Source organism: Polypterus senegalus, chromosome 13 (assembly GCF_016835505.1).
Source record: "Polypterus senegalus isolate Bchr_013 chromosome 13, ASM1683550v1, whole genome shotgun sequence".
In the NCBI taxonomy this organism is placed as follows: Eukaryota; Metazoa; Chordata; class Cladistia; order Polypteriformes; family Polypteridae; genus Polypterus; species Polypterus senegalus.
In genome coordinates this window covers 34,282,186-34,307,856 of record NC_053166.1, presented here as the reverse complement: position 1 = coordinate 34,307,856, position 25,671 = coordinate 34,282,186, and the positions used below count along the sequence as shown (strand labels likewise).

The following is a 25,671-nucleotide window of genomic DNA, read 5'->3' as shown; positions in this document are numbered from 1 at the left end:
CTTTGAATCATCTTAATAACATTACTGAATACTGCGACTTGGGTTGAAGTGCAGCAATCTTTGAGACACACGCAGACACCCCCCGGAGCCCCCTACTATAGATGCTTTCCATGGTCTACTGTATAATATTAATGTAATAAGTGCTGTCTACTGCCAGGGTCCTGTCAGTGTTCAGATGCCCACAACAAAGATTTCTTAATATACAAGTACAGTAAATGCCCAGAGATTCTGCTCCCTCTGATTTTCCTTATACGCTAATATAAACGTGAAACCCGTTTCATGGCACTCGAAGTCTGATCTCACCTATTTGCAGATCAGGTCCTCACTGCGGGCCACGAGTTAAGGTGGAGACGGAAATCATAGGATTGTATTTGCAGCCATGTGCAGCAGAAAAAAAATTCACGGAGTCCTATTGAGCACGAATGACATGTGAGACTGAATATTAATATTGCTGTGTTACCCTTAGATGTGAATTGATCAATGAGTGTCTATCCAGTGCCAAGAGGGGCGAGTAAGCCGTGGAAGCCCATTCATGTTTGGGATCAAGTCTTGTAATTGTTCCCCACGAATGCGTAATATCCAGTAAGTGCAGGTCTCATTATGTCCCTGCTCGTTGTACACACTGCCTGTTGCTATTACTGACTGGATGGTTTAGTGAGGTCCTCGTATCAACCCTACTGTAGTTTTTCGTGGCATCTGACGGAGCGCCTAGAAGATGATCAAACTGCACTCAAGAGGAAGTAAAGGTTGCAACAAGGTTTCTGTAGGTGAAACAGTGGAATGATCATTACAGCTCCCCTCCGGCTGACACCCCGACAGACCCTAACCCCACATTTCCCACAGGATCAGGGCTTCAGTCTCCACGTTTTCTGTATCCGTGGGGTTTATCAAGAACGTAACTTCTGCGGATTATGTGAACAGACTGTATTTGTAACGATCGTATATAGTGACTGACAGTGCATTTATTTATATGACAATCCTTTCCATTTTTTCCATTCTCTGACTGAAAATGACTTATTTCATCCTTATTCATTCTGCATACAGTAATTTTCATTTTCCATCTATCCATTATTAAACCTGTTTATGCAGATCAAGGATTTGGATAGCCAGAGCTTATTCCGGCATCAGTGGGTACAAGGGGGGGACTAACCTATTCTCTGGGTTTTAAATTGTCTGGTAGTAAATTTATTTAAATCCAATTAAAAAAACATTTCATTTTACAAACTGAATCATACTCTTGTATTTCTCACCAAACCTGGTAAAGAATTTAAATATTTATTTTGGCATAAAAGCAACTGCAGCTTCATAATCAATATGGTAGGTGTGACTCAAACACAAAGGAACTTATTATATGGCGCTTACATGTTGTATTCCAATTCCAAGCACTTTGAGCTACATTATTTGTATGAAAATGTGCTATATAAATAAATGCTGTTGTTGTTGACGCAAGTGTCCATTTGGGTCTTAATGCCAGATGATGGGAGTGTTGGAGCCTGATCCTTCACTTCAGAGTAGGACACAATTCCAGGACACAGTAAACACGTCTATTAACCTGACAGCATGTGTTCAGACTACTCATTTAGATAAGCACACAGCCCTGCTTCCACATTTGTTTTACTTTTTCACTTACATTGGTCTTGTTTCTTTGTTTTTCCACATGACAGGTCTCTGAATTCTCACAGCTAAGGAGATTAGAATGCAAAATGTTATTAATATTTTAGGAGTTTAACCTTCAGCAACAAAATAAATCAACTTATAAATAACAATATTCCCATGCGAAGCACACCTACTGCAAAACAGACACAGCTTTATGAAAATGCCTGCAGCCTAACAGATCACACTTTAATAACGGAGACTACACACCACTAGCTGGGCCACAGCAATGTCCACAGATGACTAAAAAGAGAGGTTTGCATGAAAAATAAAGTGTGCCTCGTGTGTCATTACCTGAAGGCTTGCCGACCACTTGGAGATCGAGACTGACAACACACTGTAGAACTTCCAGAGACCTGTGCCCGTGATGATCGTAGGTAAGGCTCCCTGGTGTTTCTGAGGGACAGAGCCAGGGGTGATCCTGAGCGGGACAGTAATGTGTTGCTCTTATTCCCCAGGCTTGGCTGGCATGGGTGCAATTTCTCAGGAAGTAGACTATGCTGCCTCTGGGGCCCACTGTTCAGGCCTTTCTCATTTTCATGTGCGCAGCCGCCAGGCAGAGTGGTAACAGACAATCGCTTGCGTCGCTCCCCTGCACTCTGCAAGCAGTAGTCGTGATCTCCAAAAATACGCTGAATGGTCTGGCCGCTGCCTTCTTGTCGCTGGTCTTCTTTTTCAGACATTGTACCTGTTCGGCACAGCTCTGCATACAGTTCAGTTTGCTCCAGAATCTTCCTTGACTGTGACCGTAACCCACTCCCTACCGACAGCCAAGAACCTTTTTGAGGGCAGTCGTTTTTCACCTCTGGTTTAAAAAGGTCATCATCTACTGTTTTGTGAGGTGGAGTTGTTGGTGGTGTGAGGCCTGAAAAGAAGTAAAAACAGAAAAAAAAAAATCATACGTTTTAAAATAAAAATACAAATAAAATATATATAAGAACATATAATGTATCTAGCAGAGATGCATGCTGACTAGGAATGGGCTCTTTAAGAACAGCGACCCCATTGAAAATACAGGGTGAGTCAAAGTTATGTTAACACTAATGGATTATTTTTGTTCTGCAGATAGATATACACCATGGGTGACAGATTAGTACTAGAGCAAAGAAGAGTGGTGGCAAGGTTGCAATTCATTGTATGGTGAAGAAGCGAATGTATATATAGCAGGAAAGTTCGTGATATCAATGACCTGAAGGACAGAATATGGACTGTGGTTATCATCTTTTCCCCACTTAATGTGTGTCCGGGCTTTAAATGGTTCTGTTGCTCGTTGGTTTTTGTGTGTTGAACATGATGGCGAACAGGTTGAGACATTCCTGTAAATCATCTTGCACATATGAAGTGTTTCTGCCATTCAAATGTTAAAATAATTTTGACTCACCCTGTATAAAATCCCACTCCCCAGTCTTGATGACTTGTTATATCAATGCCAACTTAAACCTCCTGAAAAAGGAGCTGAAGGAATCCCATGGAGCTGCACGACGTCAGTCTGTAGCCTCAGACAATCTTCTGTGTTCCTTCAGAAGAGCAGACGGTATTGTCCAGGGCATGACAGTCAGTTCTGAAGAGATTTTTAAGGAACCACGTGCTAATCTGATTGTGCACTCCACTACTGCATCAATTCAATTTCTTCTTGGGTAATATCTAATCGGTCACCTTCAAAAATATGCCTTAGTTGATGGTTTTATTCCAAGGATAAGATGAGAATATGCACTGGATGACCAAAGTACGTAGGAGATTAGGGCTCTGTGCACAGTCAAACTGGAACAGAAGATGGCCTTCCACAAATTGCTGCCACATAGACTGAGGTGCACAATTTCTAAAATACTTTGGTATGCTGTAGCTTTACCAGTAGCCTTCACTGGAACCCTGGAACCAGACCCAAACTCTAAAACACAGCCCCAAACCATTATCCGTCCTTCACTAAACTTTACAGTAAGGACTACGCAGTCCACAAGGTAGCGTTCTCCAGGCATCTGCCAAACCCAGATTCATCCAGCAGACTGACAGATAGTGAAGTGTGATTCATCATTCCAGAGTCCAATGGCGGTGTGCTTTACACCACTCCAGCCAACCCTTGGCATTGCACATAGTGATCTTAGGCTTGTGTGCAGCTACTTGGCCAAGAAAACCCATTTCATAAAGCTCTCGACACACAGTTCTTCTGCTGATGCCGCTTCCACAGGCAGTCTGGAATTGTTTTGTGAGTGATTCAACAGAGGATAGCCGGTTTTTATACACTTCAGCACTCAGTGGCCCTGCTCTTGTGTTTACATGGTCTACCACCTCATGGCTGAACATTTGTTGCTCCTAGATGCATCTACTTCACAATAATAGTCCTTACAGTTGACCCGGGCAGATCTAGCAGAGCAGAAATTTCACATAATGACTTGTGACAAAGGTGGCATCTTATTACAGGACCACATTTAGAGCCCATTCAACTGCCAACGTTTGAGACTGCATGGCTATGTTCTTGATTTATACACCTACTCTGTAGTCGGCAAGAAAATTCTCAGCAACATCCTTGAGTGCCTTCCATGCTACTTCGTCCAGCCCCACTAGCAGATCTTTGAACTACTTGTCATTGATGACGTGTTTGAGTTATGGACCAACAAAAATGCTTTCCTTAACTCTGGCATCAGTTATTTGTGGAAACATTCCTCTCAAACATTTTCCTTGGTCATCACTTTCACAGACTCGTCAGTCCAAGTTTTTGTTAGGTCCAAAAGTGGCTTATGGGCCGCACGTTTCTGCCTCAGAACCAAATGTTTACGGAGTGGCTAGTTGTATTTAATCTAATGAGACTCTTCATCACGGCTGTTTCCAGCAGTCCTTAGGATATCCAAGCTACAGGGCCATTGCTTTTAAATCACCACAGACATTCCAGTTGTAGTTTTGTACTATGTATGTATAATTAGAATATGAGAGGAAATCATAAACATAGGTGATTACAATATAATGGTAGATGATAGGAACATTTAATTGTGCTTTTTTGTGATCAACAGGCTGAAATTCATAAGAGATCCTCAAAAGTGTTTAGGAAGCAAAACTATTGTTGTTCAGCGTTAGCTCTCCTCTTTTCAGAGTTTATAATTTTAAAAGGTGGACAACCACTTTTGTATTGCAATTAACAAAACTAAATATCATTTTTCCTATGATCATATAAAAGACAAATGTTCACATCTCAATTTTTCATCTTCATTTATTAACGGAGTCTCAGTCAGCCCTGTTGCTGGACCCCCCCTTAAGTCGGCACTTTGTTAAATGAGTGACATTCAAAGGCTTTTACAGAAGGATTCCAAATGTCTCACAATGCCGCAATGGCACAAAAGTCTATTGTGGCACGTTACAATAAGCAGGAGCTCAAGACTATGACTCAGTTCAACAATATCAAGGCAGTTCTGCAGCACGACTGTTATGTTTGGGTGACAGTGAAAAGCAGGCGAGTTCACAGCCAAGTGCTCATTTTCTAGTAACAGGAAATAAGCATCCTTCAACTTACCAGCTGTTCCACACAATTCCACACTCAGTGTCTGTTCATAGTGTTTGCTGGGGAAGGCGGTGTCTCTAAATGAAGGAGATTAAAAAGCAAAAACAGAATATTAACTGTCATTATAAATGAAAAATATAACAGGCGATTTAAAATATTACTCTATGGCCTATATTTTCAGGTAACGGCAGCTGTAAAATGAAATACAGAACAGCATAATGGATTTAGTTTTTCATCTTCTATCTCTATTCCCCCTGCAGCCACCCCCAAAGATCTCTATTCATCCATCAATCTTTTGATCTTGCCTTTCACTGGACAGGCAGGAATGGCTTCTCAGTTGAAAGTTGGCCGCTTTCAAGCACACACTCACGCTTGGCACTAAGGACGGATTCGAGAATGGCTAAACATACATGTGAATACACATGCAAACTTCACACCAGCCATAAGCATGACATGATTCGAACGCAGGGCCCCGGATCTTCAAGGGCTAACATATTAAACACGGTGCCAGTGTGCCTGTGTTGTGTGAATGGATTTTGCAGCAGTGAGAGACCACTGTTATGTTTCAGTTAGGGCTCCCCTTCGGCTAGTGTTCAACATTTTTCATTTATATCTATTGTATTCATTTTTTGTGCTGATTATTTAGTCTCTGTATGTCAATGCGTTTGGTTTTAATGTGTGATTTGCTTTTGTGGGTGATCCTCCAAAAGACATGACCACCTGCTCATCACACAGTCCTTTGTGGTTCATTGAACGTGCTGGAGCGTGGCGAGTATCTTTTGTGATTTTTTTCTGTCTGTGCTTTTTATTAATTTTCCAGATTTTCTTCTGTTCTCTGGATCTGTTTATTAGGACATTGTTTGATTCAAGGTTACCCGTTTCAGGCAACTCCTTTTGCCTTGTGTGCTCTTCCAAGCTTCACTGTTAACAGAGCATTTTTTTTTTTAATAAATATTTTTATTTATAAAGATTCTATGCCCTGTTCATCAATAACCAGGGTTTGACAGTTTTTTCCCCTCTAGTAGGCATTTTAAATAATTTTTGGGACTTTGTGTTTAGGAGCTCTCTAGTTGACTACAGCTTCCAAGTTCACATTGACTATTAAGTTAATCTTTTGTGGTTTTTCTTCTGTGCTATTTCTATATATCAATCCTTTGACTATTCTTTGGCACGGCCTATACTGGGACATTGTTTGCTTCAAGACTGCATATTTCAAGCAACTCCTTTCGCCTTTTGTGCTCTTCTGAGATTCACTGTTAACACTGCAATTTTGTGAAAATAAATATTTTTATTTATTAAGATTCTATGCTTGCCCTTTTTATTTTTAGTCAGGGGTTGATGGCTGTCCCCCTCTAGTGGGAATTTTGAGTCATTTCTGGCTTTTGTTGAGGAACTCTTTAGTTTTCAACAGTTTCCAGGTTCACATTGACACTTTGATGAAAAGCACGCCAAGAACACAACACATAAATTAAAGAGACGTCACATATGCCGGGTAGGCACAAAATGTAATGTGAAGGGTTAACTTTAACCACTTGCTAGGAAACTACTGCTGCCATTCACTCAAACAAACCACAAATGTAGAACTTTTAGAAGACTCTTTGCACGAACACCGTTAGGATTGTGACCATATTACCGATTGCATTTTCATTATTTAAAGGAATACTCAAGCCAAAATGGTACATTTTTATATATGTTACTTAGCCCATGTGGTGATCGCGATTAAGTTTTTTTTTTCAATTCTGCATGAAAACATGAGATTAAAACTTTTTCTCGGCCATCACTACAACAGCATTGGGGGCCCCTGGGCAATGCACTCCTTACCAGCCTGCCCCAAACTACGCAGCTACTCTCAAGAATTAAAGTCTAAATAGTTAATAGAGTTAAACATATATTTATTAGTACAGTACTTTAAATAAAACAGATTTTAAGCAATAAGAATACATGCCATAAATCAAAGACTAATTAACACAAATATCCAAACAATCTAACAAGTTTTGAAGAACACAAATTTCAGCCTCTACTCAATACGTATCCGTAATACAAACTACATGGGGTTAGTAATATAAATAATACAGCATATTTAGTTGGGGTACTCCTTTAACAAATGTAGCAAAGATATACAAGAAATGAGACACATTTTAAAAACAGTCACCCACACACACAGGTCCTCCACATGATATCCTCTGCACCTACCCTTGGACTTTAGGCTGGCAAAGAGACCAGGTGGTCAGTGTAGCACTAGGACAGCTTCAGCTCAGTTTTCAAGGAGATGGATGGACAGGTGGTTTCAGAAACCAAATGACTACAATACCCATTACTCAAAATAAATAAATACAAATCTAAACCCAAAAACTATGGATATCTTTCTAAAGAGAGTAGAAATGCTTAATAATAAATATTCATACATAATACAAAGAAAATGCTAAGAACTGTTAACATTTATATCAGTTATACATACCAGTAGACAATGAGTCAGGGAAATCTGATTGTCTTTTAATTACAGACAACAGTTCCAAATATTTGTTTCAGATTCCAAGAAAAGAACCAATAAAGAACTGGAGTGGTCCATTAGCTGCCCCCAAGGTGCTCTGTGTCTTGAGCCAGCCATTCTCCAGACGGCCAAGAAACGCCTCAGAAGTCTCAAACATAGGGGGCTCGTGAGGAAGACACCCATTACAGTGGAACAGCCTGCGCGTTTCCTCCCTGGTCTTAGGCTCCTGTATCTCCTGGATGTCACTTGACGTAATGCTAGCTTTGGATACAACACCACGGGAACAGCTGCTGTACTGAGATGGCCTACCCCAGTCCTCTGGAGCCTGATATCTGGAATTGGAACACTCTGCACTGCATTCACATGTGATTGTCTGTTTATGTATAACTGTTATTAAACTAACCAATCCTAGTAAGTTAATGTTAATGTTAAATTCACATCAGTGTTTGCTTTATTCTAACGGAATGTTACTTCTGGATAACTAATGAAAGGTTTTATAAGCTCGCTCGGTTTAAATTCTAACACTCAGAAAGACAGATGAGAGCGTTTGCTTGCTAATGGAGAGGTGTCGAGGCATAAGGTTTTCTCGCCGTATGTTATATTGCACGCACTAGCATAACTATTAATGTAGTTCTTGACTTATGTCATATCTATAAAGAAACTTAAGAGATATAACTAAGACTAGCAAAATACCCGCGCTTCGGCGAAGTACTGCATTAAAATTTTTATTAAGAAGAAAAGTAAACCTTTTTAAACTGAGGGAAAATATGCCAATAATTATTTCTTAAGGATCTCTTTGTATGCCACGTTGTCAGTTCGGCCCTCCGGTTATAATATGACCAAGCTGTGCGCTGAGCTTACTTTTGAGCATGTAACGTACAGTTGGCCATGTGAACAGTAATCTTGTCTCAAATCTCGCAGCTTGGATTGCTGCTGTCATAATCGGTTTGAGTTTCATGGTTTGTTTCAATTATGACAGTATTTGCAGGACTTGTGTTGAAGTGACATGCGGCATCTGTCAAGCGTTGTAAGCACACAACCGGTTTCATCGATAAAATCACATCCAGCTTTTGAGAGTTTAAACATTCATAAACATCAAAGTGTCCACTACTGAAATCGTCACCTGTGAATCTAAGATGTTTAAGAGGTATTGGCGGGTTGTTGAAAGGTGTAAAATATTTGGCCATTTCGGTACACTTGAAAGCGACAACCGAACAATTCAGCGGCAGCCATCAACTCACATGCAGAACCATAGGTGAAGGGCTTAAGCATTTCACTCTTATAGAGCTCCTGTGTAGTATAATTACAGTAATCCCTCCTCGATCGCGGGGGTTGCGTTCCAGAATCCCCCGCGATAGACGAAAATCCGTGAAGTAGAAACCATATGTTTGTGTAGTTATTTTTATATATTTTAAGCCCTTATAAACTCTCCCACACTGTTAACATTATTAGAGCCCTCTAGACATGAAATAACACCCTTTAGTCAAAAGTTTAAACTGTTCTCTATGACAAGACAGAGATGACAGTTCTTTCTCACAATTAAAAGAATGCAAATAGATCTTCTTCTCTTCAGGAGCAGAGAATTTCAGAGGGAGAGAGAGAGCTCGCGAAGAAAAGCAAACAATCAAAAAATCAATACGTGTGCTTTTAAGTTTGCCGCAGCATTTTATAGGAGCGTTAGTATCTTCTAAGCAAACAGCCTCTGTGCAAACAGCCCCTCTGCTCACATCTCCGTCAGGCGCAGAGAACGTCAGAGAGAGAGAGCGAGATTAAAGCAACAATCAAAAAATCAATACGTGTGCTTTTAAATATGCCGAGCACCGCAATAAAGCAGCATTTTTTTAGAGGAGCGTCAGTATCTTTTAAGCAAACAGCACCTCTGCTCACAGCCCCTCCGTCAGGCGCAGAGAATGTCAGAGAGGGTGAGAGAGAGGCAGAGACAAGCAAACAAGCTCCGCGCGGGATGCATATCTTATAGCATTGAGGAGTTTTAGTTAATATGTAATACATGCTCTGATTGGGTAGCTTCTAAGCCATCCGCCAATAGCGTCCCTTGTATGAAATCAACAGGGCAAACAAACTGAGGAAGCGTGTAGCATAAATTAAAAGACCCACTGTCTGCAGAAATCCGCGAACCAGCGAAAAATCTGTGATATATATATTTAGATGTGCTTACATTTAAAATCCGTGATAGAGTGAAACCGCGAAAGTCAAAGCGCGATATAGCGAGGGATTACTGTATCTCCTGTACCGTCATCAGTCCACACCTTGAGCCTGTCCCAGTCATTCAATACATAAGACACAATGTTCCTCTGGATATCAAGAGTGAGCCTGATATGGCCGTGCAATATGATCATCTCGATAGACATGGTAATGGGGGTTGGAATGATAAAGGAAATGGGTACCTGAGCAATATAAAGTAAGTGTAAAATACCTACACAATAACTATAATTGTAATAAACAAACAATAAAACAGCGGAGAAGCCGTGGATTAAACAAAAAGGCTGTAGTTATCAGTAGGGAGACGTGAATCCCGTGCCGAAACAAGGAAGGGAATGTAGAGACCGGAGCGATGGAAGGTCTTACAGTATATAGGCAGGCAGCCAACAACGTGGGAGGCGCTGGGATGGAGGACCCAATGCCGCCTCACACGGCGACTGAGCTGCAGGCTATGGACGTATATATGTACGTAAGTAGGATTCAGTTAGCGTTGGGAACCCGTGTACCAAATTTCTTGAAGATGGGCCCATAAGTTACAAAGACTGTTGAAAAGTTCAATATGGCGGCTGACAGTGACATCATACATCATTGGTTTCGGTTAGCTCAGGGAAGCCGCCTACTAAATTTTGAGCAGATGGGGCCATAAATAAGAAAGTTCAACATGGCGTACGTTGTTGACCGTTATGACCATTACTCGTAGAATTTCGAAATACTTTTGTAAGTAAACTGTAAGGAATGAGACTGCCAAATTTCAGCCTTCTACCTACACGGGAAGTTGGAGAATTAGTGATGTTGGAAAGTTCAATATGGCGGCCTACAGTGGCGTCATACCATCGAAATAAGTAAGTACAGTGGTTTCGGTTAGCGCAGGGAAGCCGCCTACCAAATTTCGTGAAGATGGGGCCATAAATAAGAAAGGTCAACATGGCGGACGTTGTCGACTGTTACTTTATGTACGTGTAGAATTTCGAAATGAAACCTGCTTAACTTTTGTAAGTATGCTGTAAGGAATAAGCCTGCCAAACTTCAGCTTTCTACCTACATGGGAAGTTGGAGAATTAGTGATAAGTGAGTGAGTGAGTCAGTGAGGGCTTTGCCTTTTATTATTATAGATTTAAACCTGGAACTTCAGACAAGAATGTTTTTTTGTATTATCACTTATTCTTTTCAATTTGTTTTTGCATTTTTTTGTGATCAATTTTTTATTGAAATATAAAACAAACACTTTAAAGGAAACCATAGTCCTTTCTGATGGGAATTGAAATAAAAAAAAGCAAAAGAAGGATATGAAGTGCAAATGTAATGCAAATTTTAACAAAAGTTTTAACAGTGAGGAGACCCCTCCCTGAGTCTATGTTGAATGTAAAATAGAGTCTATATTAAAATAAAACAGAACCCCATGCTTGATGCCCACTCTCTACACTACCACCGTATAACATGACCCAACTCTGTTACATTAAAATTAATAGCGACAACAAACAGAATAAAGGAGCCCACGAGGCCCAGCCAGTGATTAGGGTGGCAGCCAGGACGTGAGCCCATCCGTGCTCGGACCAGCTATACCCTGTCTGCCCATTTTTTAATATAAGAACAAGAGCCCCTATTCAACTTCGCTGCTAACAACTCCAAAATGATCAGATTAAGAAAGGAAGACTTCCAGACAGAAAAAGAAAAAGAATCAGGGGTTTTCCAGCAAGTGCAATTTTGGCAGTGACTGTCCGTAACGCAAATAGCCTCTGCTAGATAAACGAAAAATGAAGTGAGGAAAAGTCTAAAAGTAGGGAAATGTGGGGAGGCAAAGGGATGCTAATAGAGAGAATGGAAGCAAGAAAATCGGACACTCCAGACTAAAAACTAAACACAACTGAAGAGTCTCAAAACAAATGCATAAATGAACTGGGGGTGTTCTGGGAGCAAAAGTGTCAATTTGGGTCAGATGAGAATCCCCATGCACACCATTTATGGTGTGGGGGGCAAATAATCAGTGAACAACTTTAAATGGAGTCTGTTGATGATTAGGATTCCTTGAAACCAATGAGAGATGTTTGTTCTGAATGTCACTAAACTTCAAAATGAAGATATGTGGACCAAGGAATTTTTGTGTTGGTGTCAATATCAATGTTCAAAACTTTCCAGTAGCTGCAGAATTTTGGAAACCTCAATGAAAAGGTGACTGCAGTTACAGATCTTGTATTGTGTTTGAATATTTATTTTGAAGCACATCCACTCTCTTTTGCATTATGTCAGAAAGTGAATGGTCAGACCTATTAATTATTCATTGTCTGCTTTAAGGGGGAAAAAAAAAGTGCACCATATTTCAACTTTGCAGAAAATGAGAGAACAGCCGCCCACTCATGGACGCACTCGCAGCAGTACACGAGTCTGTCTATAAAAACTATCACGCTACATGCTTGTGACAGCAGAGGAAGAGGTAAAATTAGCTCCTTGGCTGAAGTATTCAATTAAAGGCGAAAATGATTTATAACTCTTTTTTTAATGACTTCACATTTACTGATAAACCACAGTCTGTCGTGGCTGCAAATCCTACAATTCCACCCACACCTTAAAAGTCGCATCAGTCTGTCACAGGGTACAACAATCCACTGCAGTGACCCCGATTAACCATAAACACAACTGCTACTTGTAGACGCAGAAGATCGGCTCCAAAAACACTTGATAGCTTTTCAAAACCAGAAGATACTGCCATGTCCTGCGGTGGGTTGGCACCCTGCCCAGGATTGGTTCCTGCCTTGTGCCCTGTGTTGGTTGGGATTGGCTCCGGCAGACCCCCGTGACCCTGTGTTTGGATTCAGCGGGTTGGAAAATGGATGGATGGATGGATGGAAGATACTGCCAGCACAACGAACTCAATAACCATGCTGGTCTTCTTCCTAAGCATTCTACTCTTCAAGGGTCTCATTTATGAAACTTTGCGTGGATTTGAGTGTGAAAATATAAAAACGTCCAAAAAACAGGAAATTGCATCCACCAAAAATAAAAATCTGATTTATAAACCCTGGGGTACAAACATTTCAGTGCAATTTACCTTTATAAACTGTAATTATCTTGTTTAATGCGTGTGCATGAACCCACCTCTAACTCCACTGGATGCCACCCAGAAACAACCGTACATGGACTGTGCTAATGAACCTCATATATATGCAGTTGTGATGCTGCAGTATGCCAATGGCTGGTAGAGCAGCCTCCTTCTCGATGCATCAAGACCCCACCACCTGAATTCAAGAGTATCTGGCTGCGCTCCACAAATGAGCACGCAAGATCATGCGCAGCACTACAGGACCTCTCCTCTGTGTTCTGCGGGTCGAGGAATGGCATAATGTAATGGCACATGTATCGACATGATTATTGATACAATGAATAGTAAAGACCACAATGAACATTGAGGATTCAGGTAGTTACGTTACCATTAAACCAGCCAGTGCGTGGAGCACCATCATGTCTTCTAAAGCTACTCAGCCTTAAAATAAATAAATCACAGGTTGACCCAGGGCACCGAGCCATGACATTTGTCACTGTCATCTTGGCATCACAGATGGCTTGTGTGTTAATGGGAGGTTCCCACTCATGGTTAACAGAAGCAGCTTCAAACTCGCTAGGTGCCCTTATTGCAATATGAGTGCAGTAAATTTCTCCAGTTATGTTAGGAGAACTGGGCACTGCAGCACTTCTCTGGTCAGTTAATGGCTTCTGGCACAATGGGTATGATGGGAGTTTGGCTGACTGACCTGTCGGCCAGTTCCCTGAGAAGTAACAACAGGTAGCCGATATAAACTGATGAATAACTAAAAATGTATTTCAGTGTCAATACATGGCATTGGCCCTCTTAAAAGGAAACTACAAAAGAGTCTATATGTCATTTTCAACACTGTTAAAGTTTAAAATGCTTGTCACATCAACACACTTTGTAACAAAGGCTCAGTGATATGAACTGTTTCGCTGCATCTCTCTATTTGATCCACGGTGTCATGTGTATGGATGGGTCAGAGTTTCCACAAATATACACAAATCCTTTGTCAAGTTTTCTTTTATAAAACCCCACGTTTGCAGGGAAAGCTGTGTGTGCACATTTAAAGCCTCTTTTTATGCAAATACAAGTTTCATAAATCTGACCCCAGGTGCGTCATGTCCTCCTACACTCCCAAATCCAATTCCCCTGGATGAGGTGGAAAGGCAGCTTTTAACATCAGACCGGGGAGGTCTTCTGACCCACCAGAGGTGTGACAAAGAAGCACGGCTGGGTCAGATGGAGCTTCATACTGACAGGAGAAATCCTTCGCCGTATCTCCCTTCAGCGGCCCTAAGAAACCCAAACAGGGAGCCCATGGAGCTCCAGTGGGTGTCCAAAGGGGGCACTGCCAGACGGATGCTGCCAGCCAGTCTACTAAGATAATATTTTGCATAGCTCCGCATCACCATTCTGACATGAAGTCTGGAGAAGGTTCCATCAACCATCCTGTCTGGAATGCCAGCCAAACCATTCTCCTGATATTTACTCCATGAAATTAATTCACAAATTAGCTAGAATAGAAGTTAGCTGCCACACTGATCCTCCCACAAGCCAGGATTAGGAGGCGCTGATACTGAACAGCACTCGTTAATATATCAATAAAAATAAGAAGAATTACTTCACGGTACGTAGCTTAAGGGCTGACCAGACTGTATGTAAAGATCGTGATTTTCATAAGAGTGTAAAGGGGAAAATGTCAAGACCTGTCCTTCACCTGACCATCACTAACCTTTACAACACAACATGTTTATGATAACAGACATACAAAAGGTCACCTACCCCTCATGTTTGGAGGTCAATGGAAGAGTCAAGGAGGCGCGCTTCTCTGTAGGCAAAAAAGACAGAAAAAGGAAAAGTGTTATTAAATGAGTTACTAAGCATATGATTCTACTCAGCAGTGCTTTGACACTTTTAATCTGCTCATTCATGGAGGTGCTGCCCAATGATGCCAACTTCCTTCACTTAATTTTCTAGTCTTGATTCTTAGTGGACAGACAAATCATGAATACATTTCTGAATAAGATGGTACAGATTTGTGGAAATGGTTTACTTCGCTAAATGAAAACATTATAAAGTGTGCTCTTGCTCCTATATATCAGGTAGTGTAAAGATTGTGGTTTAAATAAAGCTGCCACTTTATACAAAGAAATGTTAAAACACCAGTAACGCTTACCGTTTAAAATTGCAGAGGTGTCATTAAGAGCCATGCCTTCAGGTTCCTTCTCAACCATGGAGCCGTGCTTTGGACCTTCTGGCACCTGGGAATGCAGACAGCTGGCCTTCACTGGCGTTGGCTCCTTCCTTTGATTTCCTGTGGTAGCTTTATCACCCTTGAGCCTTCCCAACGCTCTGCGAGGCTTTTTGGCAAAGCGTCCAGGACAGGACAGCAGTCTTCTAGAGCGTCTAACCGAATAGGAGTCTCCTTCTGCTTCCTTTCCTGGTTCTGCAGTTTGTTTCTGAACCTCTCGCTCCCCTCCCTCTTCCATTATGCTCAAGACCGAATCCTCTGCACGGCCTACGTTTGCTGGTTGCGACTCTGCCTTGCTGAGCTGCTCTCTTCTCACAGTGAGCTGAGGTAGACCCTGTTTGGGAGAGCCAGGGGTGGTGTAGGGAGGGCTGCAGATTCTGTAAGGCTTAGAGACGTCAAATGACGTACCAGTCTCTAAAAGCTCCCTGAGGACAGAATGTGAATCAACTGGTCTTATTTGAACATATCTTGTCCGATGAAGGCCACAGCCTTCTGAACGCTTAACCGACTTCAACCATGTAGGTTCTGCTGGTGCTGTCCTGGAGGGAAGGCAATCCGACTGAGCCAAGGCTGCACCATCACGCTCCTCCTTCCTGTTGGGGTTAGGGTGTTTGCGGGTGGGAAGGCAGTAGGGGTGCATGTACCTGATCAGATTCACCACAGAATCCAGCTCCTCTGCTGTCTGAAACTGCAGTCCACATGGAGAAGGGGGGATCTCGGCCTCACTCCAGGACTCCTCCTCAGAATCACTTGCACCATCACTACATGGCGAGGGCAGCTCTTCAGCCTCAGGCGAGGAAGTAAGGTGTCGGTGTAGCTCTGTACACTGGCGACTAGGTGGCAAGAAGACTTTGGACTTTCTCTCATAGCTGCCATTGAACTGTGGACATAAAAAATGCACATTAGGATGCAAAATTCTCAATAAAGGTGACTTAATCTGAACAATGCAAACAGATGAAAAGATGAGGGCAAAACAAGATATTAGGGAAAAAGGGGGGATGTTAATTTGACAAAACAGAAAAGCTGTCACCTTTACTGTAGGCCGTGAATATCTAGATTTGACACTTCTGTTGCCATGGCAATGAATGCTGCCTTGTCTGTGCGTATCATAATTGAGAGGCACATTGAAAGAAGCCAAAAGCAGTTTCTTCAGCTGTGAAGAGAATTTTGGGAACAACTGTAATTCACACATAATGGACAATTTACGTGAAAGCAACTCAATAAAACAGTTTAGGCTTTTTACACTGCTTAGTAGAAGCCCTTTAAAAACAGAAGATAAAAGGCAACCAGAATAAGGGTAAGCAGCTCCACAGTCTTAAGATGGTTATGGTGGTAACAGTATCAGGTCTGAGTAAAGTTACTTGTGCCCTTTTAGATTTTGTAATTTGTACAGTTCCTCATTGTGTAATTTTAAAGTATACAGATATTTCTAGCAAGGACCCAAGTTAACAAGTTATGGAGCTTTGAAAACTGCCAAGTAGTACAAAAAAAAGTCAAAATGACAGCCACTAAAATTTGTCTGTAATGTAAAGGGCTGGGAAAAATCTGTGAAAAATTTGATTTATGATTTTATTTGCACATGCAGAGGGCAGAAAGATATGGAAGAAGATGATCCGCTGTGGCGACCCCTAATGGGAGCAGCTGAAAGAAGAAGATCATCTATATAGTGTACGTATGTATATATTATGTACTTTATATATTATACATACACTGCATACATAGTATATTTAATGCATACTGTACTGTATATTTAATGTATATAGTGAAGGGGTGTGCCAGAATGCATCTAGAAACGAAGAAAAACGTAATATTTCCACACTGGAAAGAACTACATACAGAGCTAAAATGTTGTGTCTGCTATATCCTTACCTGTTCAGCATGAAAAATCACTTTTAACCTTTTTCCTCTTTAAGCTGCATATATACAGAGTATACAAATACACACACGTATAGAGAGTATATACACCAGTCAGCCGCAACATTAAAACCATCTGCCTAATCTTGTGTGTGCCACCAAAACATCTCTGATCTGTCAAAGCATGGACTCCACAGGACCTCTGAAGGTGTCCTGTGGTGTCTGCAGGCAGATTTTAGAATCTGTAAGTTGTGAGGTGGGGTCCTTCATGGCTCAGACGTGTTTTTCCAGCTAGCATCACAGATGCTCAATTGGATTGCGATCTGGGGAATTTGAAAGTCAAGACAACGCCTTGAACTCGTTGTCATGTTCCTTAAACCATTCCTGAACTATTTTTGCAGTGTCTGCAGGGCGCATTACCCTGCTGAAAGAGGTCACTGCTATCAGGGAATACCGTTGCCATGAAGGGATACATGTGGTCTGCACTAATCTTTAGGTAGGTGATACCTTGTCAACGTAAAAACCACATGAATGCTAAGGGTCAAGGTTTCCCAGCAGAACATTGCCCAGAGCATCACACTGCTACCATCAGCTTGCCTTCTTCCCATAGTACATCCTGATACCACACGACGATACATACACAGTCGGCCATCAATATGATATAAAATATTATACAGGTATATACAGCTAAACTTCCATTACAACGAATTCCCAGGGACTTAAAAAATATTTTGTTGTAATGAAAATTTCACAGTAATGAGATTCTGTATTTGTCACTATAGTGCTTTCTTTAACTTGCGCCCAGGCGTTTGCAATCATTTCTATAGCTTCTTTCACATTAATTTTAATCTCCTCCTGCCTACAAGTTATGCTGACAAGAATTTTACTCAGCATTTCCTTACTATAATACACTTTCTGGGTGCGAATGATGCGCAAATCCAATGGCTGAAGCACTGCTGTGCAGTTGGGTGGGAGGAATTCAACGCAAACCTTATCTAAATGTGGAAGCATGTTGTGGGCAGCACAGTTATCACTCAGAAGCCGAATCATCCTTTTCTTCTTCATATTGTGAGGTTTCTGAACTCTTTTGAGACCCCCCACCACCCACCCTATTGGGAACGACATGCTAAATTTGTCCCGAAGCGCGATTGCAGCGTCTGTGGAAGATTGTTTGTCCGTTGTCACAACAGCAGGCTCACAGAGCTGCAATGAATCGACACAGAAGCAAATCCTAAAAGAGTGGGGTCGCACTATAAGTCCCTGTCTTACACCCCAAAACACGAGGCTGAGTCTCAGTACTTTAGCAACACCAGCTTTATTGAGCTTGAAACAGGAATGGCACACTTATTTATTGTAGCATGATCTGCCACTCTGCTATACACAGACACAGCAGTCAGGGAGGGTTGTGGCCAGATCAGTGATCAAGTAATCCTGTTACCTGAATTTACATTGTTCCTTGCATCACCCATCGATATCTTTTCTGTTTACTTTGGCGGAGAGACGCAGCAGAGCTTTGAGCCTTCTGTTCTTCCGGCAACAGATAAACAGTCTTCTACAGACGTGTTGATCGCACTTCGGGACGCTCTTCTGCATGTTGTCCCATTGGGGGAGGTCCCAAGAGAGTTTACAAACCTCACATTTTCTTGAATGAGTGCCGCATTAATAGGCATGTTTTGTGAACGAGCATCACTGAACCACATAAAAACTGCTTTTTTGACGTCTTCAAATGCATCAGTTCACATACGTTTGCAACCCAAGATTTTTTTTCTTTTTTTGCGTGGTCTTTCAAGAAAGTTGACAATTCACTGGCAACGTCTTTTTTCTTTTTGCCGCAATCGAAAGCTGCAAAAAATGTAAAGTTTTTTTTTCTTTTCTAATATGAACTGTTATCGTTTTCTCATGTCTGCCGTTTCTACAGGAGGATGACAATAAGTTAAATTCCAATGAATGTTTTTCAAATGTTGACAAGCGATAAGCAAAAGGTATCACTGAGAACCACAGGAAACAAAAAAGGCAAAAAAAAAAAAAAATGTATGAGGAAAGTCCGAAGAAAGAAAAAAAAATTACAGTATTTCTGTTTGGGGATCGTTGTGCACAGCTGAACTAACTGCTCTGTGGATGATTGGGCACTTCGTTGTAATGAAAGTATCTGCTGAATGTACTTCATAGTAATGAGATTTCTAAAGACTCGCGTCATACGGGGAAACTGTCGGGACCATAAAAATACTTCATTGTAATGAAAATTTTGTTGTAAAGATATTCATTGTAACAGAATATATAAAAACACCTATATATATATATATATATATATATATATATATATATATATATAAATATATATAATATATATATATATATATATATATAGTATATTTATATATAATATATATAAATTGGCTCATCCTGGGTATGATGTTAATCTGCATCCAGCCCTGCAAGCAGGTCATCCATCTTACAGGGAAAACCTGGGGGTTGGTGACAGTAATGGCACTCTAGCCACCATCAAAAACCTCACACAGTTCCAGTGCGGTGCTGTGGTGTCACCTACTGCACTCTGGTCCCAGTCCAGGTGGTTCGTTATGTGGTGGGTGGTCCAGTTCTAACACTCACTTGCTCATTGTAAGCACTTCTAGCGATGCTCAGAGGTCAGCACTAGCATTCTGATCAGGTTATTATGCTCAATACGCAGCAAACTGCGATGCACAGTGTGTTCTGCCACCTTTATCTTATGGTCAGCATTAAGTTTTACAGCAATTTGTGTTACAGTAACTCTTCTGTGGAATCAGACCAGATGGGCTAGCCTTTGCTCTCCACAACAATCAATGATCCTTGGGCACCTATGAATCTGCCATTGCCTTGCCTTCTCTGGACCACCTTTGGTTGGTACTAAACACTGCAAATCAGGAACACACCACAAGATCTGCTGGTGGAGAGACTCTGTCCCAGTCGTCGAGCCATCACAGTTTGCCCCTTGACAGAGTAGCTCAGATCCTTAAGATTGTCCATTTTGTTTGCTTCCAACACATCACCTTCAAAAACTGGCTGTCCATTTGCTGCCTAACATATCCTACCACTTGACAGGTGCAATTGTAACGAGATAATCAAAGTTAATCACTTCACCTGTCAATGGTTTTAATGTGGGGGGTGACTGCTGTATGTTTTAAACCAAGGATAATTCCTGAGCCTGAGACTTTGGACCAGAGGTTGTTAAGTTTGGGGAAGGGGATGTAATCTACATAAATAGAATAATAAGCCATTTGGATGTTTGCTTATCTGTTGTTCAGCAATCACACAAAATGTTGCTCTAACTTAAAATATAGGCTATATGTTGTTATAATGGCAGGGGGAAAGCCCAAAATCCAGGGCTGACACAGGGACTACAATTCCCATCAGGCAGAAGGAGGGCACTAGGGCTGATAGGAATACATCTTCAGCACACACTTATGCTGTGTTTCATTTTAACTGGCAAGTCAGAATTTCCGAGTTACTAATTGGAATTTTCAACTATACTGTAATGCCCCTCACAAGTTAGATTTCCTACTAGGGCCTGGTATGTCAAGTCTGAGTTTATCCGATTTCAGGTTACGACATTAATCCAAACTGCAAACTTTAGTGAAAGCTGTAGTATTATGATGTCTATTAACACATCTGTGTAAGTGTGTCACATTACATCAGTCGTACACACAATACTGCCCTGCCTCTTTATGTCGACACATTGCTACTGTGTTTGGATGCACAAAATTTCACGTAATGCATTGTTCAGTAGTTGTCTCTATTCTGAAACAGCAAGCACAATAAAGGTTTTCCTAGAGGTGTCCGTATTGTGTTTTTGAATGTTTCACTGGAACGCAGTCAACTCGGGTGTGATGTCATTGCCAGCTCTGACATCTGACTCCCGAGGTTAAAGGAACACAGGAAACGTTTTGTAGCAGTCAAAGCGCGGCCTCAAAGACCACAGGCACTGTTTTCAACTAATTTCGGATAACAATTTCATTGTCTCACTGGATTAAAGCTTTTTTGTACGAGTATCTTTTTGTCTCATCATGAGCTGGCTTTATCCATGTTGAATTTCCAAAAGACGGTTTACTTTCCCTGTTTATTTATACCTGGGCAGTGGCGGGTACTTTGGCTAGTATAATACGAAATAATAACTAGAACGACATGAAAATTAATTTGTGCTGATCGCATTTCAGTGAACACATGAAATAACCTTGTTTCAAATGCAAATAATAATTCATTAATTTGTGCAAGAATGGAGATGAAAAAGAAGATTACAACATTATTATATTAAAGAAATTTGCAAATGACGGACAACTTTAAAGTGCTTTCTTTTTTAGGTGCAAACAACTTTTGCCATCATATTAATCCGTCTGCATCAACTCGATGACTCTGAGTGAACAAGTTTTGTTGAGATTTGGTTCTGATAATAATCAAAATAACTAACAACAAATGCGCTTGGCTAGGGAGGATGAGGCAGAAGTCACCTGCAGCCTTCTGGTAACAGAGGCTTGGCGAGAGTTGTGTCAAAGTCAACTGCTAGATTTCCCAACTACTCAGCACAGCCTCTGCCGAAATGCTGAGTGGCACTGAGCATCATATTAAATGTGGCGCCTGTGTTGAGAGGAACAGTTAAACACGCAAACTCTGAAAAACAAAGTGTACTTATTATCTGCTTCATGCACTGCTGAAGGCAATTTGATTCCGACTGTTCTTTTCTTTGACCACTCTGGTACATACTGTACTTGCTAAAATGAGCTCTGCAGATGGATTATTATAACAAAATTATCTGACAGGAATGTCTTTGATTTAGGGCCTAGGAAGAAAATACATTCTGGCCTGTACTGACAAGACAGAGAACTGCTTCTCAGCATAACAGACACCATAACCTTATACAATTACAATCAACAATAATGCACTGTCCTTTAAAATTAGCTTAACAGAACAAGGATATTTTAGAGAACAGATTTCTGCAAATGTTAGCATAACACATAACAGCAAAGGCAAATACCACAGGACACACAGGACCACAGGATTCTGAAGAATTAGGCTTCAGAAGAAATATTCCGTAGTATAGTATATAGTCTTGCAGAGCCAGACATGTAACACATACATCTGAAGACAACTGTGAGTGAATAATTAGACGGTTCACTGAGCATCACAATTCTAAACCAATCCAGCGCCTCGGCAAGGCGGAGCAAAGAGCAGTGGTGAGCTTGTTAGCAACGTCGAACCAACAGCAAACCTGTGCTTACAATAGATAAACCTTCTATAATGAAAAGCCTCCCAAATTACCCCAGGCAAACATAAAAATGTGTGTCACGTGTTAAAGACGAACATAACTTAATGGAAGGGGAAGACCATCCTGTAAAGCCAGATTATACTTCAGTATATAAAGACACCACTGGGCTAGGGGCAAACGTGAAAGATGCATGTTGTCTCTGTCACACGGTGTTACAACATTACAGTCAGATTCAATGTGAGGTTCAAAGAATTAGCAGCTTGTGTTCACGAAAAGATTTAGTATAAAATATGCGTTCAAAATAAACCTTGTGGTGTCACCTCCAGTTTACTGTTAACTCCCGTTAAGAGTGCTGATATCAAGGAGCCACAAAAGATGCCAACAACAGTCAGTTGTTGAAGTCAATTCCCCCAAAACAGTAAATGTGCCTAACAACACTGGCACCACTCCGGCAGAACCAAGGATGAGGAGGCTGCATAGCATCCCATCCACCTTCTGACTGCACGTCTAAACGTATAACTAAAGGAAATTAACAACACTTTCTAAATGGAAATACCAAGCATGGCAAACCAGAATTTTACATAAACACTCACCAGCCACGTTATCAGGTTAATGCAAATATCTAATCAGTAAGTCACACGGCAGCAACTCAATGCACACAACTTAAGCAAGCTTCAGTTACGTTGTGCTACTGAGCTCTTGAATGGATAACAGTAATTGTACCTTTTCATTTTTTATTAGAGTCACATCTTTTGTTGAGGTTTTTTTTTTTTGCTCTCTTTCAATCTTTACATACTGATTGTATGTAGTTGTCTAATACATGAGGAGAAATGGGACACAACAAACTCTAGCAGTTAAAATGCACGGACTGGTGTAAATCAGGGAAAGGGTTTTAGGGAGAAATCTTGTGTGCAGAGCCATTATAGTGGCAGATGTCAACATTATTTACTACAAAGGTTTGAATGGGTTGTCCCCAGATGTTTGTTCTCATTTAAGATCCACATCTGGCCCTATGAGACTAGCTAATAGAAACACTCTTAGTTTTGTTTTTAATGTAATAGGTAAGACTACCCTCTAAGGGTACCATCTCTTGCTTCACAACTCCAAAGACCCGTCTTCAGGACTCAGGCTGGCCAGTGGCTGCTTGTTATAAAGGCAGGCTCAGTTATGGGGTCCACTGTCGACCTGCTTGTGGTTGTAGTGGAGCAGAGAATGAAGACAAAACTGATGGTCATTATGAAAAATGTTGTACGTTCTCTTTCTGACACACTAGCGTTGAGGACTTCAGCCAATTAATTATTCAGCAAGAAGTGTGTCAAGAACCACAACTGGGCCTCCTTCATATCTATGGCAGTATGATAGATAGATAGATAGATAGATAGATAGATAGATAGATAGATAGATAGATAGATAGATAGATAGATAGATAGATAGATAGATAGATAGATAGATAGATAGATAGATAGATAGATAGATAGATAGATAGATAGATAGATAGATAGATAGATAGATAGATAGATAGATAGATAGATAGATAGATAGATAGATAGATAGATTATTAACCCCAAGGGGAAATTCACATAATCCAGCAGCAGTATACTGATACAAAAAACAATATTAAATTAAATAGTAATAAAAATGCATGTAAAAGCAGACAATAACTTTGAGTAATGTTCGCATTTTCTCCCATGGGTGGAATTGAAGAGTCGCATAGTGTGGAGGAGGAACGATCTCCTCAGTCTGTCAGTGGAGCAGGACGGTGACAAAAGTCTGTCACTGAAGCTACTCCTCTGTCAGGAGATGACACTGTTCAGTGGCTGCAGTGGATTCTTCATGATTGACAGGAGTTTGCTTAATGCCCGCCGCTCTGCCACAGATGTTAAACTGTCCAGCTTTACTCCTACAATAGAGCCTGCCTTCTAACAAGTTTGTCCAGGTGTGAGGCGTCTTTCATCTTTATGCTGCCTCCCCAGCACACCGCCGCGTAGAAGAGGGCACTCGCCACAACCGTCTGGTAGAACATCTGCAGCATCTTATTGCAGATGTTGAAGGACGCCAACCTTCTAAGAAAGTATAGTATGATGCTATGATGCCTCACTGCTCTTTTTATCCTTATCCTAGCCAAGTCAGACATTTTTCTTTTGTTTTAGTTATTCTGGTATGGCTTGTTGTTGTAAAATTTATTTATTTACTGTATTCATGGGGCTTCTGTAAAAAATCAATCAATCTATCTACCTTATAGTGCCTTTCCTAATCATCTGTCTGTCTGTCTAAAGGAAATGCAACCACTGGATACCATATGCACACATTGCCAGTGTCTCAGGTTACCAGATGGGCACAGTAGGCACTTTGACTTACTCACTGTGTTAGTCACTAACAGTTCCTTAACATTAGATAACACAGCATGGATACTTTGGATTACAAGCATACCCCAAAGACATGTTGATTGGTTTAACTGGAGATTCTAGACTGGCTCAGTGTGTGTGTATGAGTGTGTGCCCTGTGATGGACTGGCATTCCAACTAGCTCTGGTCTGCCTTGTACCCAGGGCTGCCAAGTCCTGTAACAGAAGCAATAGAATCATGAAATAGATGGATTGGTGGATGGGTTTTAACTTTGGTTTAGTAGCTGCCATTCTGCCAAGTACATCTATTTAAATTATGCTGCCCCATAAACTTGCTTAACTCTCAGGTGGTACATAAGCATACTTCAGGGATAAATAATATATTCACTATAGTTCTGTAAAACAATAATTATAGAAATAATTTTAATATCATACTGATAATTTGTATAAAGATAATTCTGTAAGTATATCATTATTAAAACATTTCAGAATACATGTATTTAAACTCTGGTTGAATTCCCATTTTTATTCTCTCAAAATGTAAAATGTATGCCTACTGTATATAATAAATATACATGTTCCTAATAATATGTTTCTACAAGGAAGCCCCAAAGGCCACCATCTAAAGAGTCTATTCTGACCCCACAAGGGCTATAGAAGGCTGCGGCGCCTTAGATTCCTGTACAAGGCGCTATATCACCTATCACTCTGCAGAGGCACAGTAACAACTGTAATCTATGGTTGCCTAGTGGCAGACTGTGAGTTTTATCCAATTATGAACACGCCGCTGAGACTCTGACTGCAATCTTAATTTCTAAGTTTTCTATTCATTGCACCTGCCATAAATAAGCAGCCAGGTTATCAATCAAATGTATGCCTATGCCAAACATTGAAATAGTCGTATCATAAAATAAGCAAACACATCTCAAATTAGAAAATTGGAAGAATCAGAAAAGAAAAAAATAAATAGCCGTTGGTGCAGTGGCACATTTTTTTAAGGATGGGTTTCTGAAGCTAGGTTTGTGACTGATCTTGAAGAGCTTGCTCTGAATTCTGAGCTGTGCAGCCGACAGCTAATCCATCACCAGCCACAGAAGGCCTCAG

At 40.9% G+C, this 25,671-nt stretch overlaps 1 protein-coding gene across 1 annotated transcript in view; it reads right to left on the bottom strand.

Moving 5' to 3' along the window:
* Positions 1-25,671, bottom strand: part of ppargc1b (peroxisome proliferator-activated receptor gamma, coactivator 1 beta) — a 198,261-nt gene that overhangs the window by 14,381 nt on the left and 158,209 nt on the right. The window contains exons 4-9 of the mRNA XM_039774709.1: positions 16,161-16,283; positions 15,056-16,010; positions 14,662-14,707; positions 5,156-5,220; positions 1,948-2,518; positions 1,631-1,682 (exon numbers count right to left, since the gene is read on the bottom strand). Of these exons, the coding sequence (XP_039630643.1) occupies positions 1,631-1,682; positions 1,948-2,518; positions 5,156-5,220; positions 14,662-14,707; positions 15,056-16,010; positions 16,161-16,283 (1,812 nt within the window). The remainder of the gene's footprint in view (positions 1-1,630; positions 1,683-1,947; positions 2,519-5,155; positions 5,221-14,661; positions 14,708-15,055; positions 16,011-16,160; positions 16,284-25,671) is intronic.